The sequence below is a fragment of the Passer montanus genome, unplaced genomic scaffold, assembly GCF_014805655.1.
Source record: "Passer montanus isolate IOZ18808 unplaced genomic scaffold, ASM1480565v1 scaffold62, whole genome shotgun sequence".
NCBI lineage: Eukaryota > Metazoa > Chordata > Aves > Passeriformes > Passeridae > Passer > Passer montanus.
In genome coordinates, this window is record NW_024371260.1 from 4,335,303 (window position 1) to 4,354,440 (window position 19,138).

General features: G+C 40.8%; 1 protein-coding gene across 3 annotated transcripts in view; it reads right to left on the reverse strand.

Moving 5' to 3' along the window:
• Positions 1-19,138, reverse strand: part of PRDM2 (PR/SET domain 2) — a 65,871-nt gene that overhangs the window by 9,649 nt on the left and 37,084 nt on the right. For 2 of the 3 annotated variants that reach the window (XM_039727548.1, XM_039727547.1), the window contains exons 7-9: positions 12,667-12,777; positions 7,416-11,778; positions 1,699-4,135 (exon numbers count right to left, since the gene is read on the reverse strand). In XM_039727548.1, coding sequence (XP_039583482.1) covers positions 3,958-4,135; positions 7,416-11,778; positions 12,667-12,777 — 4,652 coding nt within the window. In that variant the 3' untranslated portion in view covers positions 1,699-3,957. Of the gene's footprint in view, positions 1-1,698; positions 4,136-7,415; positions 11,779-12,666; positions 12,778-19,138 lie in introns of those variants that run through there. The other variant, XM_039727549.1, reaches the window with a different exon arrangement.

Below are 19,138 nucleotides of genomic sequence, written 5' to 3' on the forward strand. Positions count from 1 at the left end.
GAGCAGAGATCTCGACACCTAAAGGAAACACTACATAAATTCCCTCACTGAGGCGTGTACGTGGGGACGAGCACATCCTCTGCACTCCCAACAAAATCCCTTCCCTGAAAAAGTCCTTGCACTTACACAGGCACTGAACTTTGCTGAGCACTGCCTGAACTGCAGAAGGAACCACAGACTCACTGAGGTTGGAAAAGACCCCCAAGGCCATGGAGTCCAAGCTGTGATCCATCCCCACCTTGTCACCAGCCCAGAGCACCGAGTGCCACATCCAGGCCTTTCCTGGACACCTCCAGGATGGGGACTCCATCCACCACGGCCCTGGGCAGCCTCTGGGTCAGTCTGAGGCCAGCTCCTCTTGTCCTGCCCCTTGTTCCCGGGGAACAGAGCCCACCCCCACCTGGCTGCACCCTCCTGTCAGAGAATTGTAGAGACTGTCCCCCCTGTGTGTCCCCACTGAGACACTTTTCTCCATGCCGAGCTCTCTGCCCCCATTTCCTCAGCTGGAAACAAGGCAGGCTTTGCTGAAACAGGCCCAGGTGTGAGATTGTTACTCTTATTTTCTGACTGACACAGGGTGCAAGTCTCAGTTTTGCTGCTCACCTGTGTGCCTGTGTGCCAGACCACCTTGAATGACTGAACGCTGAGCCTTGTGTTTCAGAGAAATGGAACATCACCCACTGAATAACCAAAGCATTCCTCACAACCCTCTGGCACTTTCTGGGAGTGCTGTCATCCAAAACATGACTCAGAGACCCCGTTTGGCTCATGAAACATAAAAGTCTTAAAAAATTAAACAGATATATATACACACAAACAAAGTGCATGTTGCTGATTACATTATGTTTCACTAACCACTCCAGCTTTGAATAAATTAGGAAAATGAAGCAGCCACCTATCTCGTATGAAAAAGCCTCCTTCCAACTTGATGCCTGCTCAAGCTTCCCTTGAGTTTTACTGCTTTTATCTGAAAAAACCAGAAAGTGGGATTTTGCTCTTTTCCCAATGAATGCTCTGAAAGTATCATCTACCAAAACTATTTGTAAAGTCTTACTAAGAGAAGGCGCAGCCAAATGAGAATGGAAAGTGATGAAGTCTGTGTGGGAAGCAGCACTCAGAGGTGACTCAGTGGCTTCCCTTCGCTGAGGAGGAGGGTCAGAGGAAGGCAGTGGCTGCAGTGGGGCAGAGGCAGCACAGGGCTCCTGCTCCTGTGCTCTGTCAGTGACCTCGTGTTAGACACTCGATGCCTTACACCCATCCCCACTCTAACAATCTGTTTACCTTTTAAACATTTTAAATATCTAACTCTTGCTTGACTAACTGATGGGCACAGAGAAGCACCAACTCCTGCTGCAGTCTGTTACCTTGGTATTTATTTCATTCAAAAATATCATAAGACATTTTTACTTAAAAAGATCCCAAATAAAGCTTAGGAAGTAACAGCAACTCATTCGTACACATGGAAAAAAGATCCCTCTTTAATAACATTCAGTTCCCACTCCCTCATTTGATGTGTACAATGGACTATTGACTGTACACTTATTCCATGCCTTATTTAAGAGTATTTTATTTGCATCTTGCTATGAAATAGATATCTTTTCCTCACCATTCTGCTCTTGCAAAGTACTGGAAGGTACATCCTCTTTTCCACTATTTTTTACAGTTTAATTAAATAGATGTGGAAGTTCACCCCTCTCTCATCACACTTACCACAAAAGCTCAGCTCCAAACCAGCATGTTCTTGTTCAAAATCTATTGTTTAGCTCCTTTTCATCAGGAGCAGAACTACATCATCATGTGACTCATGCAGATTATTATTCAGTAAATAAAAGCCAGAATTAGTATGTAAGGTCTTCTAAGTTCTCTTTTTAAGGTCATTCACAAGCTATTTGTCTGTCTCTAGCAATTCTGCTCCTTGACTAAACCCAACTCCAGTAAAAACCTGGAGCTGAGCCAGTAATTTTGGAAATGAAGTCACACACCACAGTAAATGAAGTGACTGCTACTCCTATTTGCATTCAATATTGAACATTTAGACATCAAACTCTATGACATCTCCCCAAAGAAAACCATCAGGAACCAAACTAGAATTTGAAATAACAGCTTTGCAACACAAAATGCTGACAGACCAGAGAAGCAGAACCACCCCAGCCCGATCCCCTTGGGCAGCTCCCACCGGGGCTGAGGAGCTTGCAGAGCAGGAGGGGCCTGGCTGCATCCCCTGCCCTGGCTCGAGCACCTAGCACTGACCACAGCCCAGACAGTCGCTGCCACAAGGTGGTTCCCATGCCTTCCAGCAAAGTGGAAAATGGAAAACAAAAAAAGGTAAACACAAGCTGTCAGATCTCCCTCTCCACAACAACTCCTGCATCGCTGTTTTTATTAAACTGACACTCATTTGATCTCGCCCAGCGTGTCACTTGGTCTCTGTAAACAGGACAAGTTAAATTGTTTTCATTGCCTGTCTGGATGCATTTCAAGACGTGTCAGCACTCTGTAGGCTGTGTTACAGCTTTATTGTTGCTTCAGATCATACAGAGGCGGCTATAAAAGCCAGAGAAATTCAATTATGCAGATGAGATGCAATAGCAATAGTAACTATGAAAGCTGCACATTTCTATTTGTGATGAGTCACCTATTGAGGACTGAAACTCTTTGATGATCGTCTCTCATTTGGAGATCTCCATCACCCAGCATTTCTCTGATCAGTTGGTGAACATAGGTGAACATCTCAGTGTGGCACATCCTTGGGACCCAACAGGATTTAACATCACAGCACAGAAACCACACATAAAATAGCAAGAGGATTTCTGCCATGATATTAAAGAACGAGGCTGATTTACTCACCATCAGTTCACTGCTAGACATGGCTAATAAATCCTTACAAGGTGACTGAAATACCCAGACGGCAGCAAGAGCAATACCAAGTGGTATTTCCTTTGTCAGTAAAAGATTGCAAACAATGAATCAAGTTTATGTCCCATCCTCTGCAATCCCAAGACTCTAAGTCTTCATTTTTTTCATGTTTCCTTTTTCTTATAAAACCTCCAAATACAACACTGGGTATGTAAAACAGTGTTTTCCCTTGAGTAAATAAAACCTAATCAAGACTGAAATCCTCCACTGTGGCTTCCTCGGAGCCCCTTGGTGTAACTGCTGTTGTAAGTACACCAAGGGTTCACCTCTTCCATTGTGGTGCAAATCCCAAACTGCAGTGAGTGCAAAGCCATGAGCAATGCTGGAACCTCTGCATCATTCCATCACATCTTCCCCCAGCAGTTAAAATTCAGGGAAAACGTTGTTACAGACGTTCAAGGAATGACATCCCACATGAAAAAATGAACTGGGAGCTCTTACCAAAAAGTCTTACTCAGACAGAAGCACTCATTTGAACAGACAATACATAAAATAGTGAATTACTGGTGGATTAGCAGGGACCATGTGAGGGAACTGACTGCTGTAATGCTGTTCAGCCTTAGCAATGTTACATGATTCCACCCCACTGCTACACTAATATGGACACAGATGCTTCCAGCTCCATTGCAAGAGGCAGAACACACATCTTGGTGGTGGAATATAACATTCCAAAATTCTCTAGAGCCAAAAAAACCTTTGCATGTATTTTTCTTATTGGACTATTTAAGAAGTTTAAAACATATAAAAACTGAAAACTGTTATATCAGAAAAGCAGAAAACTATAGTATCAATAGTTGAAATAGTGTATATAATTTTCATTTAAATAGATTTAAATTTATTAGCTGTGTCCACATTCAAAACCTAAAATCCTCAAGCTAAGTCAGAAGTGGCCAATTGGAATAAATCCATGTCACTGAACCAGGGGGACACAACTGAAGGATACCAGCACGTTTAACTCCTCCTGGATGAACACTGGTTTATCTTTCTTGGCGCATCTGCTTTCCACACAAAACGCAAGCTTCCCCCACGTTTTTAAAAAGTTCACTTTATTGGTTTTAGAAAATGTGTCATGGCAGTTCCATCTGGTTGGTCACTGAGTGCTTGCAACACCACGGACTGGAACTTGCAGCACGTGGAGGAGGAAAATCCCTCTTCACTTCTTACCTGCATCTCCAGCCCTCCAGCAAGGCTACAGCATTCAAAAGCAAGGACAACCCCACTGTTATGTCAAATTGCAATTTTTAATGTTTTCATTAGAATAATCTTTATATCACTCTCCAATAGAAGAAACAATATACCTAACAGCAAACTTTAATACAGGAACATGCTCCAAGATTAACAACCCAAAATGAAAACAAAATGAAATTAATGTAAAATGTAAATCACATATAGTACAATTGAAGTGTCCAAAACAATTTAAATAATTTTAAATATTTTATTTTCTTAAACTTGCTACAAATGCTTTATACAATATTTCAACATAAAGTCCCCATAACAGAAATGTAACAAAATGGGAATGATAGTGAAAGTGAAAGTGGCACAAATTCACCAAACAAGTATTAAACTACAAATTTTAAAGAGGTAGATTACTTTTGAAGAACAAAAAATAAAAGGGGTGTCTGTATAAAGAAACTAGTCACTTTCCATCCATCCTGTCATTAATTGTGAAAGTTCTATGAACACGTGACAAACAGTATTTCCATAAAAAGCTGTTATAACAATAGACCAATTCATTGTCTTAAATTAGAGGTGTACAACCTTTTAGAATAATTATATATCTCATTTTCAAAATATGCAGGTCTGTAGCCCTGCTCTAGCCTTCCCACCCATAAAAAGATACACTGCATCCATTATGTATCTGGTGTTTAGAAATTCATCACTGCTATATAAAGTTTTATTTGCATGTGTAAATAAGAACTTGGAAAATCCATAAAACATCCAAATCAGGGGTTTTTGTCACTGTATACTGGACATCTAAAAGACTCAGAAAGTGGGGAGAAGGTGGGAAGGTAATTCTGCCGTGCTAGGTTGGCCTCTACCAACTCATTTAGACAAAAGGATTTAAGAGACCTAATACATGACAAAAATACTTGGAGTGCAGCAATTGTTGGCCCTGAATCTACACTGACTTCTGGACAGGCTGAAGGAACCTGCCTTGCCAAGCACAGAAACTGAGCTGCCCAACACCATCCACAGAGGTGCAGGCAAAACCAAGAGCAAAAGATTTGGTTCAGTTAATCCCACTACTTCTTCTGATGATTTGCTGTGGGGTTTCATTTGTGTTTAACAGTATCCTTTGCTTTAATCTGAATCATCCCACGTGTGTCAAGCACAGAGTAAGAAAATCTAGGCCTGAAACTGAGCAAGAGCAAGAAGCCTGCAGGCAATTTTATGGCTGTGACTCAGCTTCTGGGAGTTTTGCAAGCTTGGACTTCACTTCCCTTGGTGTAGTGCTTATCCTAAGATGAGCATGCAACAGCTCTATCATGGCATTAAAGGATTTTTTTTTTATTTTGTTTTTACAGGAGATTCCTAGAAAATAGAAATTAAAAAAAAAAAGAAAACCAAAACAAAAACTGAAGATAAATGACAAAAAAATTGTGAACAAGTATGTTTACACAGAAAAACTGAAAGGTGAAAAACAAACTGGCAGACAAATATACAGGAAGCAAGTCTTGAAAAAATATTAAGATTTCCTGGAAAAAAAAATCAAAACCCAACAGTGCCTACATAGAGTAGAATCAAAGTTAAACTCTGATGATATTGGTGTATGAAGGCAGAAAAATTCTTCATACTGTATAACTGATATAAAAAGAATTTGAGTAGACAATCTAGATTTATGAAAGTTACTTCAGAGACAAAAAGAATTCCCTGGTGTAACCTCTCGTTAAAGGACAGACTCCAAGCAGCCAAAGCAAACCAAGGTATTTGAGCCAGCCAAGGAAACCTTGCCCCAGGTCAATTGTTATTTCCCCAAACACTACTAAACAATTCCCATATGTCCCCATTTCCAAGTACTTGGTTATTTTGCCTAAGGTCAAATGATTCATTTAGATGGAAAGAAGTGCTGTTTTGGCTCCTTATTCTACTGATCTGTTCTGGCATCATTTAAATACAGTTTCACACATAACTAAGAGAGCAGCTGATGAGAATTAACATGAAGATGTTTATGTCCCAAGGGAACAGGCCTGGTAGACATTTCTTGTTCCTAAAAGGCATTTTTACACCATTAGTCTCCAAATTCCAGTAACATTTTACTCTTTCAACATATCCTAATTTGGGTATGGATTATTTTAAGTCAAATTCCCCTCCGGCACTTGGGAATAATTCTGCTATATTGATCACCTTTCAGACAAAGTATTTCCTCACTATTTGCACCTCGGAGATCTTCACTGTAAGACACACAAGCTGTGAACAGTTTGGATTTTGACAATGAACAGATCCTGCTCTACTTGTTCTGACAGAGGCTGCCAGTTCCTCCCCCTCCTCCTCTAGCAATGACTTCGATTAAAAAACCCTACCCTTGGCCCTAAATCTGGTGTTAATCACAGCCAGGCGCTGCAATTACCAACCCCAAAAGAACTCTTAATTACCAGTGAGCTTTGTGAAAGTTCCTCAGCAAATCAGATGCCTGTTTCCAAGAAAAACAGGGCAGGAGCAAGGTAACGAAGGTTATAAACACTGTGCAAAATATACTATTGATTTGAGAGACTACATGAAGACGTAAATCGGGACTCAGGCACGTAGATTAAGATTTTTATTTATTTATTGAAGGATTACCCTTTCTTGTGATTAAAATGCTTCTTCTCAAAAAGAAATAGAACTTTAATTATAAAGTTTTATAGTGAAACATAAAATGCATGATACTTCTAACAAATTTACATGTTCATGTAACTTTTCTTACATGTCTATTTCCCTTATATTAAGTATTTTATGATCTCAGTCCGTATGCACATACATTTTTGAAGTATTTGGTCATGGTTTGTTTCTTTCATATATATATATATGCAGAGAATGCTTTTTATTACAAACCAAAGCAAGTTATTTTAGTGAGTAAAGAATGCAGTCATGTTTTTTAACTTAGTGAACCACCATAAATAAATCTAGAAAGCTTCTGGGCTACCTTAGATGTCAGATACCAAATACAAGGTCAGTGTCTCCAATAACATTGAGTTTAATGACATTACGTTTATTTGCACTCAGGTATTGACATTTTTTTTCCAGAGTTTTCAATTCAGTTTATAATTAAAGACATTCTCTATACAAACCGTGTATAATTTCATGACATGACAAAATGCATCAAGTATGTACATCATACCTCAGCATCAGTAAGCTGCTCATCCACGTTTTAGGAAATGCAACTTCTTTTTTTATTTAAGCATGAGAAACTCAAAAAAAAAGACCACAAAAAAAAATGACAAAGGAAAAAAAAAAGACCAGCAAGCAAAACAGCAAGCAATGTGTTCCTGGGTTGTTTCAACTTCAAATTAAATGCTTACCTGAAATCTTTCAGTTCTTGCTTTGTACTGCTTTCATCTCTTTTGTTTTCTGCTGCTTCTGCATTTGCTGCCTGCTGCAGGCTCCGTGTGATTGGTCCTCCAATCCTCTCTCTAGATTTTACACTGAACCTGTCTGCCTTTTTCTTACTCGCCACAGCAGATTTACTTGGCAAAACAGCTTTATTATTCCTTTGTATTCTGACGTGCAATTTCCGCGATGCTTTGCTGGAGATTCCAGAGGAATTGTTCTTAGAAACCACCTTAGTTTTTTTCCCATCAACATGGGACATTTTAGACACTCTTACAGGACTAGAGTTCCTCAAGGATGAAGATGAATTTGGCTTTTTGGATCGCATGGAAGGTACAAATTTAACGTTTTGTTTGGACTTGAAGGAGGCAGAGGGGAGCTGGAGCTGTGCAGGCCCTGAGGTTCGTGCTCTGGTCTTGCCCAGGTGAGGCTGAGTGCTCTGCATTTTGATTTCTGCATCCGCTGTTCGCCTGCGCTGGTTGCTGCCTTTGTCGCTGTTTGCAGGTGAAGAAGCTGCACTTTTTTTGGAAGAATTCTTTTTGGAGGAGGGAGAGATGGGTTTTTTGGGGCAGCTGTATGATGCGTGTTTGTTCAAACTCCCAATGTAAGTGAACTCTCTGTTACAGTAGGGGCAGATGTGAGAGTCTGTCTCAGATGGGTTATTTTTCAGTTCTGCCTTCTGCTGGGCAGATTTCTTTTTTTGCAGGATAGCTTTCTGTACAAGCTGGTTTTTCTTTTTCAATGCACTTATTTTTAGTTTATTGGAGGACATTTTGCTTATCTCCACATTGAAATTGAGTCTTTTAGGCTGACCCATTCGTCTGAAGGCGTTCTTCCCAGGCCCAGCAATAACCACCATGCCATTCTTAGGCTGCACTGTCTGTTTGAGGGGTACTGGATTTTTTTTAGGTGTGTATCTCTTTTTATCACTAGCAGATGCACAGGCCAGTATGTGTTTGTGTAACTCAGGCATGTTATCAACACTTTTGCCACATTTTGTGCATCGAATGGCAGTAGTAAAAGTCTGTGGGATATTATGGGTTGTGAAGTTTGTTGCAGTAACTCCAATACCCATGGGATTACGATGGTGATACTGGAACGGAGGTGGTTTAAAGCTTGGGTAGTGTTGATTGAGGCCCATACGGACATCTGGATCTTTAGATTTCACTCCAGAAGCCATTATTTTTATAGTAGTATAAAGCTCTTCAGAAGAATCATTTAGATCTTCATCTTCCTCCTCTTTTGAAGGTTCCAAAGAATCCTCTGGCAGGTTCTGCATGTGCTCTGCGTTCGCCTTACTTGGGTCAGTAAAATTCTGGGGTCTCAAAGTCCCACTTTCAAACTCATGATGTGTGCACTCTTTGTCTGGATGGAGATCCCGTTGATGCTGTTGCAAATTGCACAAAAAAGCAAATTCCTTTTTACACACTGAACAAACAAAGATATTCCCTACTCCATGAAGCAGAAAGCGATGTTCCGACAAGTCTGTTTTATCCCTAAAAAGCTGTACACAGAATTCACATTTGAAGGGCCATTCTTCAGCATGAATGGATAAATGCTTGGTTAGGTCTTTAATGGAAAGAAAAGGTGATTCGCAGACATTGCACACAAAGCTCTTGTTGAACGTTTCCTGCACTACTCCTGATTCACTTGAAGTATGAGGCTCTTCTCTCGCTTTCTGCTCGCTTTCAGCTTCTTCCTGTTTTATTATTGGGAGAGAACTTTCAAGGTTATCAGCAGAGGAAACAACAGAAGAAACTACAGAAAGAGGAGGTGGAGATGGAGACGATGAAGAGGAAGAGGATGAGAAAGAGGAAGAAGAGGAGGAGGAAGATGAGGAAGACAGTGTAGGGGGGCCAGGTGAAGCAGCAGAAATAAGAGGTTCAACAGAAGGGACAGGGGTTGGAGAAGGAGAAACCGTGGGTGAAAGAACTGGTAGTGGGGACTGGGTAGTAGTGTTGGAGAGTGGCGAGGGACAGGAGGAAGTGTTAGTGGCACTGGCAGAGACATCTGGAATCGGTAAGGGCATGGTTGGGAGCAGCGGGGGCGGTGAGGTGGCCACCGTTAACACGGGCAGGCAGGGCGGCGGGGAGGGAGGGTTGGTGGGCGTTAACAATGGAGGCAGCTGGCACACGGCAGGGGCAGCGGGCGCCTGTGGCACAGGGGAAGCCGAGGAGCTGAGGGGCTGGGTGTCAGTGGAAGACGAGGCCGATTCGGCGGGATCGGCGTCGGGCGCGGCCGGGGGCTCCGGGGCCCTGCCAGGGCTGGCGCTGCCCGCGCCCAGCGCGCTCTCTGCGGCTGCGTCCGTCCCGTTGTACTCGTTCAGCAGAACCTTCTGCAGCATGCACGTGGTGGGTTTCTTCTTCTTAACGCCACTACACGTTGGATGTGTGGAATTTTCTTTGTATTCCCTAATTTCAGCATCGCTGCAAGGCTTCTTATGCACACTTAGATCTAAAACGGATTCCCAGGGAACCTGAGTCTTGCTTTTGACATCAGACCTTTGTTTCATGCCGCTGGATAAATCCAGTGGCTGCTGGTTGCACACATTGCCAAAAGTTGGAGCTGCTGTCCAGTCTTTTGATATTTTATATTCTTCAAAGCAATGAGGGCTCAAAGTCTCTTTGTCCTCCCTTCCAGCCAAGCTCCAAGCAGGTGAGTTGCTGTGGCTTTCTAACTTTGGCATTTTTGAACTCCGAATATTATCATTCCACACAGTTTTTCCCTCACCTGATTTGACAAAGTCCCGAAGCACTGGACTGTGCTGTGGAGAACTGGGAGGAGAGCTGGTCCTTCTTTTAAACCTGCTGGATACTGGAGGCAAAACAGACGATGATGTAACAGAACGTCCTATTTTAGGGATTTCACTAGATGGAGTTATCTTTTTGTTGTCCTGTGTCTGAAGAAGCTGCTTTAATTTTGATGACAAATAAACCCCTTTTTCTTTATGAAAAGGTATGCTTTCTGTTGAAATGCTAAGAGGAAGATTTAAAGAACTAGTAGGAGTTATAGGCTCTGGGTCTATTTCAGTTTTTATTTTTGGTACAAGAGGAGGGCTGGCAGTTCTTCTCTTTTTGGATTCACTGCTCCCACTGCTAGAGGGTTCCTTAGGAGGTTCATTCACATGTGTTTGTGTAACCTTTAGATTTGTGGAAATTTCCACTGTGACCGGACTGATTATACAATTCAATCCATACAAGTCTGCAGAGTTGGACTCCATCTGAATCACGTCACAATTGCTAGTGCTGCTGTTGGACTGAATCTTACCATCAATGTAGTAATTTAAATTCTCAGAGATATTGCTGGATATATCCATAAGATAGACATCATCTCCTTCACCTTCCTCTTCTATTTCTGTGCTCGCTATGTACACATTCTGGACTGCTGGGGCTGGCTCTGTTGGGAGAGGTGGCTCTTCAGTAAAGAACCCTTTTCTTCTCACACCTTTGGGAATAAGATGACGCTCGTGAACCCTGCGCTGATGTCTCCTCATGTTGGTGTGAGTACCAAAAACCTTTTTGCAGTATTTGCATGGATGCAATTCTTTGGGCTCCTTATTTTCCTCAGCAAACGTGGAGTTTGACATTTCCTGGGAAACCTTCTCAGAATCCACGACAACAGAGTCTTGCACAAGACTGGGAACACTCAGGTCATCTTTAAGACCATCATCCACAATCACCTGGTTATCAGCAACATTATCCAAGTGTTGTGATGATGTCAGTGTCAGGAATGGTTTCCTTTTCGGCCCAGCCTCGTGGCGTCGCTCGTGCCTGCGCCTGTTGATTTGAGTGCCGAAGGCTTTCCCACAATAGCGGCACTTGAACGCGTGGCTCAGGGTGGATATGTGGATGTGCATGTGGCGCTCGAGTCCTTGCTTTGTTGTAAACTTCCTCTCACAATGCTGGCAAGGAAACATGAATGTTTCCTGAACATCACCGTTGGATTCCCCCTCTGCTTTTGGAATTTTCACCACGAGTTTTTTCTTTGGAGAGCTTTCTGGAGATTCCTCTGACGTACTCTTTTGTTCTTCCATGGAGTCCAACTTTTCTTCACATATCAAAGGCATTTCAGAATTTTCTTTAGGCATATTGGCATCTTCTAACTCCTCTTCATCTTCCTCTTCTTCATCCTCCTCTTCATCATCATCTAAATCATCTGATGCACAGTTTATTGCTTCTCCTTGTTTGTCTTCAGTTACCACTTGTGTTTCGTTGGTTGGACTGGGGACCATCAGCTTTGGAAGTACATCTTGATTTACCATTTCCTGAATCACAGCTGTTTGTTCCACAGAAAGCACAGCAGAAACAGAAGGCGTTTCATCTTCCTCTTTATGACCTGGAACACCAGAGTGCAATGAAGAAAAGCATGAGACATTTTTACCAAACGCTTTAGGATCTGCTACACCTTTTTCTCCTTTTTTCTTCTAGCACAACATATCCAGTGTTCCTGACCACAGACAATATCACTACTTCTCATTTATTTACTTGTGTGGATGGGTGTTTTTCTGCACTCAAGTCCAACCTATCTGTTCTCAGGTATATCCACTGCTGAAGAAAAGAAGGCCAAGGTTGGATGAGGCTCTGAACAACCTTGTCTAGTGAAAGATGTCCCTGCTCATGGCAGGGGGTTGGAAGAACATAAGCTTTAACGTCCCTTCCAGCCCAAAATATTCTGTGATTCTGTGATGATTCCAGGAAAACACCTTTGCTGCCAATCCCCACAATGTTGTCTAAGTGGGTACATTATAGAGCAAAAAATCCTTCTCCATTCCTCAGCTGGGCCATAAGACACCTGAACAGTGGTGCACATGTTGTGCAAGCAGAAGGGACAACAGAGGGAAGGGATGGAAAAGGTATGGGTCAAAAGAATTAATACTGTATTTTTCCCCCTTGGTACTGACTTTGTTAATTAGCAATAAATAATGACCATGAAACTAAGCTCCAAAGGCACTAGAATAAGGATTTTGCTCTGCTATTATCTTGTAAGGAGTTTGGGTCTATGACTCAATTTTGCAGCATATTAGTTTTTCCTGTGGTCAGACTTGTACATTTAATGACATGTTTCTAATAGCCAAGTTCCTAACTAGTAAAATGATTGGGGTAAATGATACAAATATGTTCACTTTGCTACAGTAAGATAACCTGTTAATGTACTAAACATGACAAGCATCCTTTGATTCAAAAAGACAAATAGAAGGAAAAAATAAGACACTTGAGAACTCACCTTCTTTAGAATCCCTCATATCTGCAGAAGTAGAATCCAAATCAGTCTTTTTCTGTTTAGTGTCTGCTGCCTTCTTTCCCTTGTTTTTACCTTCCTGAGTCTTCTTCTTTCCTGGTGGGAAACAAACATTTATTATTCATGCTTAACAATTTTTATTTGTCATATAGGAGTGGCAGATTTAAACCCTCAGCTTTGGAGCATAACAAAGTCCTGTAGAGACCCTGCTTTCCTGTGGAATACAAATGATTGATTAGGAGAACAGACAGCATTCAGGTACAAAACTTCATACATGTAATACTTTCCTCACTTTGAAGCAAGAACAAACTACCTGTCCAGGGTTAAGCAACTCACATCATGCAGTTACCAATACCTTTATATGGCCACTAAATTCCTGTACCTCACAGAATTACATGGAAAATAGAAAAATCTCTTCATATACTATTAATCCTCATGTTAATTGGAAGACCTTACAAAACAGAAACCCAGAGAGGTTTATTCTAGTTGTACAAACATTCTGAATGATGAGGAGAGTTATGATAAAAACAATGAAGTAATAACATCATGAGAAGAGTGAAAGCAGCATGAGCCTGACAAACAGGGCAAAGGGAGTGCAACCAAATGAGATGGAACTGGGTAACAGAAAACACTGAAGGTATTTTGATGGGTCCTGACACAAACACCACTTTCATGTTACCACCTTCAGTTAGCAAAATGAAGAAGCAGCATGTATTAGTTGCAGAGGATGATGAACACAAAAGAGCTGACCAGTACTCTAAGATGTAAACACGCTGGAAATTTCATTTTCCACTCCACTACAAAGCACTGCAAATTTTTGCCATTAATCTTATAGATTCAGGCCTATAACATACAGAAATTATGATTTGGGGTGTGTAATAACAAATGAAAGTCAACAGTTTTTCTTTCACTTCATTACAGACTGTACTCTCCACACAGAATACAGAAAATACCACTGAAACTCAGGGTTCTACACACAACTCTTGGGAAGAACTGTCCAGAAGCAGCAATCCAAACTCCTCCTTTGCCCCCTCTAACACACAAAATGCTACACTGCCCATTCCCTCTGACCAGAAATGTCCATCACAGCCTTAAATCCATTTCCTGGTTAGAAGCATATTCTTCCACATCACAATCCTGTCAACAAACTCCTCCTTTTTAGCCCTTGAAAATATTTTTCACATCCTGAGCCAAGAAACTGAAATGCCTTTAAAAAATGCTCCTCTGTTCCAGGAAGTTCCAAGTACACATACCCCCCCAAGAGAACAGCTCAGACAGCCTCAGCTTTCAAAGGAAACACTTGTTTTGATTTGAACAAACTAAATAATTATCTATATTTCCTCTCAACGAGCTCAGATTTCACAGCTGTCCCCAAATTCCAATGTGTTTATGTCTATAATAAACATTTTTTAATTTCTGATCTAATTTGACAGATTTTAGTCTTATAACCTGACAATAGTCACTCAGACTGAATTTTTGTCACCTTTGGACATGACACACACATTCTTCCCCAAGTGAACTAGCAATTTTCTCTGAATATCCTCAATTATTGTCATGATGCCCATGTCTAACCTGCCATAAAGGACCAATCCTGGATTGACTGAACAATGCAACATTCAATTTTGCTTTTATATTGAACACCTGTGACTGTCAGAAGATTTAGCACATACTTGGTTGCTCACATAGGCTTCAGAAAGTTAAAGCACACCTTTCCTTACGTGACAAGCTACTGAAAGTCCAATTTGAACATCATTTTTCTTATTATCAGCACCTCTTATGTTCCTAATTACAACCAACACTACCAAGATCTGAGTATGAAGGACATCAAAGAAGTTTCCAGAAGTATCTCCCAAGTCACTTGAAATTCTCTGGGAATGTACAGTAACACAATCCAACAGTTCCACTTCTACAGAAAAAGTGGAAATATAAGATTTCAGCACATTCCTAGGAATCAAACATGCATCACAATACACCTTGTGAGGGACATAACAAATCATACATAATTCCCAGAACCCTAAGAACTCTCAAATTTTTTGCAGACCATTTATCATCTAAAGACCACTATCAGTATCTTGACCAACCAACAAAATTCTTGATTAATCTCTCTTGACAGGTGAGACTGGAAACAAGAATGAACAGGTTGGTGCCCAGGTCCCTTCACCTGCCAAACCTGGCACGTGCTCAGAGACACTTTTTCCCCCCACAGTGCAGTGTCCAATGTATTGCAAATGAAATCACAGGGCAGTTCTGCATCTAACTCTACAGTAGCCCTGAATTTCAGCATAACAACAGGTTACTGTCTAAGTCTTCAAACCAAGACCAAATTCATTCTTTTTTCTAACAATATTGGCAATACACTGTGCTCTTTCAAGGGTGAGGTAAAGTATGAAAAGGCACCAACACAAATCCCAAGTTTAAAGCATGCAGATATGTTTCCAAGTGTAACCCAGTTAGAGAATATAAAATTTATAGTTCCTCAGATCCAATTATAATCTGAGAAATCACTACAATAGCAGGATTTTCACACAAAATCAAGGTACTTAAGTCACATACCTTATGCTACTGATGGAAAACAGACCATTTGCAAGTTCTGCCAGTCCTAAAAAGAGATGCAACTTGCTCATGATGTAACCTACTCCATGATACAGCTGGAGATGTTTCAAGTTCTTGGCCTTTGAAGAGAGGACTCACCAGCACCCAACTTGCCCTTTTCTCTGAACAGTGAACAAACTTCTTGTGCACATACAACATTTCAGATGTGTCAGATCAATTTCTGACACATATCAATGAGAGACACCAAACCACTGCAGATGGCTTTAGTTTGTCCATCTTCTAGGTCACAGCTTTCTTTGAAAAGGTTCAAAGAATTCACTGCACTGAAACATGACAATGACTGTCACAGATGCACAATTTCATGGTCCTGACCATTCCACAGCACGTGCCCAGGAAGAGAATTTAAGGACAGAGTAATAGGTGATACGTCACTGATATGCTCTCCCAGCTTTCATATATCTGGAGTTCAGAAACTTTTGAAGACATTTAACAGCTGTTGACAGACTTTCTCTCATGAGTTCTCACAGTGCTTTAAAAATCCATATAAACCTGAAAGATTTGCATAATTTTCTTCCTGCAGATTTCCAATAAAACCACAACCTACTACTGATATAAAGGGTATCAATGAGTAGTCCAAGGCCTGTCCCTTAGTTTTCTTATTGTTTCAGAGGTCAGGAACCAACTGAAGCCTGCAGGAGGGGGGAAATGCCTCTGAACACAGAACCTGGTGGAAGCCTGAGTATAAGTACACACGTGCACTTACCATCAGGTTCCTGAAGGGTCCTACATGGCTGCTACGGCCAGCTGGATCCTCCACTTGGTCTAAACAAGAAAGATACAGGAATGAAACACAGGGAAAGTGAAATGGAAACAATGACAAAAGAATAAATGAAGGGCAGAACTTAATATGTGTGTATGTGCTATAGAAGAATTGCAAAAGAAAGATGCAAAGGAAAATGAATGAAATAAACAGATGGAAAGTAGGAACTTGTCTGTAGTGATGAAGATCAAAAGAGGAATTCTTGCAATTTGCAATGTGTCTTGCAACTTTCAATAGGGTTCCTTTTTCTCTTCTCTCCACTTCTGCTGCAAGATAGCTCAGCCTTCACACCTTTACAGTCCCTTTAGGACATGGCAACAGGCACAGAAGAACTCATGCTACTGCCAGTGTCCAGGTCATCCGTACTCCCAGTGATTTTGGAACAGCTCAGATGACAACAGAGTAACAGTGTAAGACAGAAGTAACCTTTATTTGCCCATACTTCATTTTATTGATAAAACCAAGACCCTCTGAAGAAGCTACAGTTAGCTGGGCTCAGACTTTTGTTGTTAACCAAACTACTAATGGGACTATTAAACCACGGAGTTATTTCTGGTGGGATGGAATAAGCATACTCAGAAGCTAGGAGGGAAGATGTTTAACACAGTCTTTCCATACACTTGGAGCTGAACTCTATAATTAAATATTGCTCAACTGTACAAGATGCCATTGTCTTTAATAACCTTTAACTGCAGCACCAAACATGTTCACAGTTAAGATCATAAAGTAAGAAGGACATTCACACCTGAGCTCAAACACTGCTTCAATCTCTTACAGAAATACAGAATGTGGACTTTGTCTTCCCAAAATTCTTGGGTCAATAAAGGAAAAGAGTAATTGGTATGAACTGAAATTACTGTTACTTCTTTGAGATCTGAAGCCAACAACTGACTGCAGCCCAGTAACACACCCAGACCCTACCCAAGAGTGCTCTCTGAAAAGTACCACAGAAACCTGCCCAAATCTCAAGTCTCCTGGAAAACAGTGCAGAAGTTCTCTCAGAGACCCCCTGGAAAGTATTCTTAGAGGACAGACAAGGGCAGCACTTGGCAAGGCTGTGGCTGAAGGGGAAAGACAAAATGACACATTACACTGACAATGCCACACAGTTTCATGCTGTGAATCACAGTGCAATAACATAAACTCACTCGTTAACCCTTTGGAACTGGTTGAGATTAAAGTCTGCACTAATCCCATGCAATAGCTGCTACTATTCTATAAAACAACTTCTAATTATTTTCTCCTATTGAAAAAAAACCCAGTACTTTGGCATTAAAAAGAATGGAATAAAGATTAAGTGAATATTCAACTAAAACATTCTATTGGAAAATTCAGCAGAAAACAACTGCACTATCATTTCCATATTCTTTTGATTAATGTATTTTAACATACTTTTAACAACTTGAATTTTAATTTGAGAAACAGCTTGCTGTGCACCAGAATTCATCTGTTCTTGTATCCAGAATGCTGGTTGATGTCATGTTTTTCAAAATAAATTCCTTAAGCCTTCAGACATCAGTAAAAATCTGAGTAGTTGTTTGTTCTGCAGAGACCAGAACACATGAATGCCTTTTTCACACACAGAATGCTACATCCAAAAGAACAGCATAACTTGCTTCAAAAAATTAAATCCAAGTTGTGTTGGCTGGAGGTGTACAACAAAATGCAAAAACATGTTGCAGTGACTCCTTAGAATCCTGTCCAGCTGTGAATGGCACAGCACATGGGTGTTAAAGACCTTACATATTAAAAAAGTTTAATTTATTAAATAGTAAGGTAATTAGGCACCCAAAAATGCTGTTTAATTAAAAATTTTCATTATTAAGATGTGAATACTAAGGCTGTTCTTTAAATATGTTTCTCTGTGTGCATTTAAGACGCTTTGTTTTGCTTTTTGTTTGTTTGGTTTGTTTTTTTAGTTCTTCCACTATTCACAAAATCTTTCATTATTCTCTACCAGCACTTGCTCACACAGCAAAGACACATCAAAAACCACCTGGCTAAATAAAGGGCAACATAGCTGTGTGTTAAAGGCTGCTCTGAGCCACTGAGACAGGCAAGAACTCCCAGCATTTAGGGAAAGCTTGTAAGCACAACATATCTGATATATATGTACATTAAAAAATGAATGCATATGAGGATTTTTCATATAACCAGGGGGATTACAGAAATTTGCCAGAAACATGACCTCAAACCCACAAAGTATGCAAATACTTTATTCCAGTATCTAAGCCAAGAGCCACATTTCAGAGGAGACAGCCCAGGGTCCCTACAGCCTTACAGCCCCAGCACCTGGCTCAGGGTCTCACTCAGCATCCTAGACTCTGCTAATTGCATCTTTTTTAAATTGCTGGCCAAAGTTTTAAGTAATCTAGGATAGCTGAGGTTCAAAATGTCACACTGCAAATTACTGGAGAAAAAGGAAGCAAGAGTAAAAATAGTAAAAAGCCTAGTATTAGGCTAAGAATAAAAAGACTGCAACCTTGAAAGGAAAAGCCTCAACAATTCTATCTTATTTAAACAAACATTTCTTAAATGTTGTAACATCAGTTTCTTCCACACTATTACTGTTAACACAACAATATATCAAAGCTCCTTTTAAGTACTTACAGTTAAGTAAAGCTTTAAAAGGATTCCAGCAAGCTTAGCTGAGAAACTCCCAAGTACCTCTGAACAGACACACTCATTACCTGGGGAGGGAATGGCTTTGGAGCCCTAAAGATCCCAACTTAAAATGAAACAACAATGAAACTGCTGCCTACCAAGTGCTCTGGAGAAAAACACCCTTGTATTGGCAACAAAACAGGCTAAAAACCCAAACACAGGGCTCCCAGGAGCCCTCGGCTCAGAAATTCCAGTGCTGCCACAGAACACCTCTGCTGGTAATTTTTGAGTAAATTTTCCCCACAACCCAGAAAAAGCTTTTCATTTTTATTTCTCTGTCAGTGTAAGACAGATACACTGCACTAGGAGCATTTCCCACTTTGGCTACAGATCATCCCAGGCACTGGTGGGTACATACACAGGAGAACCTCCATTTTCAGTACTGAATCTTTCTAAAACTGAACATTTTAGAGGCCAAGT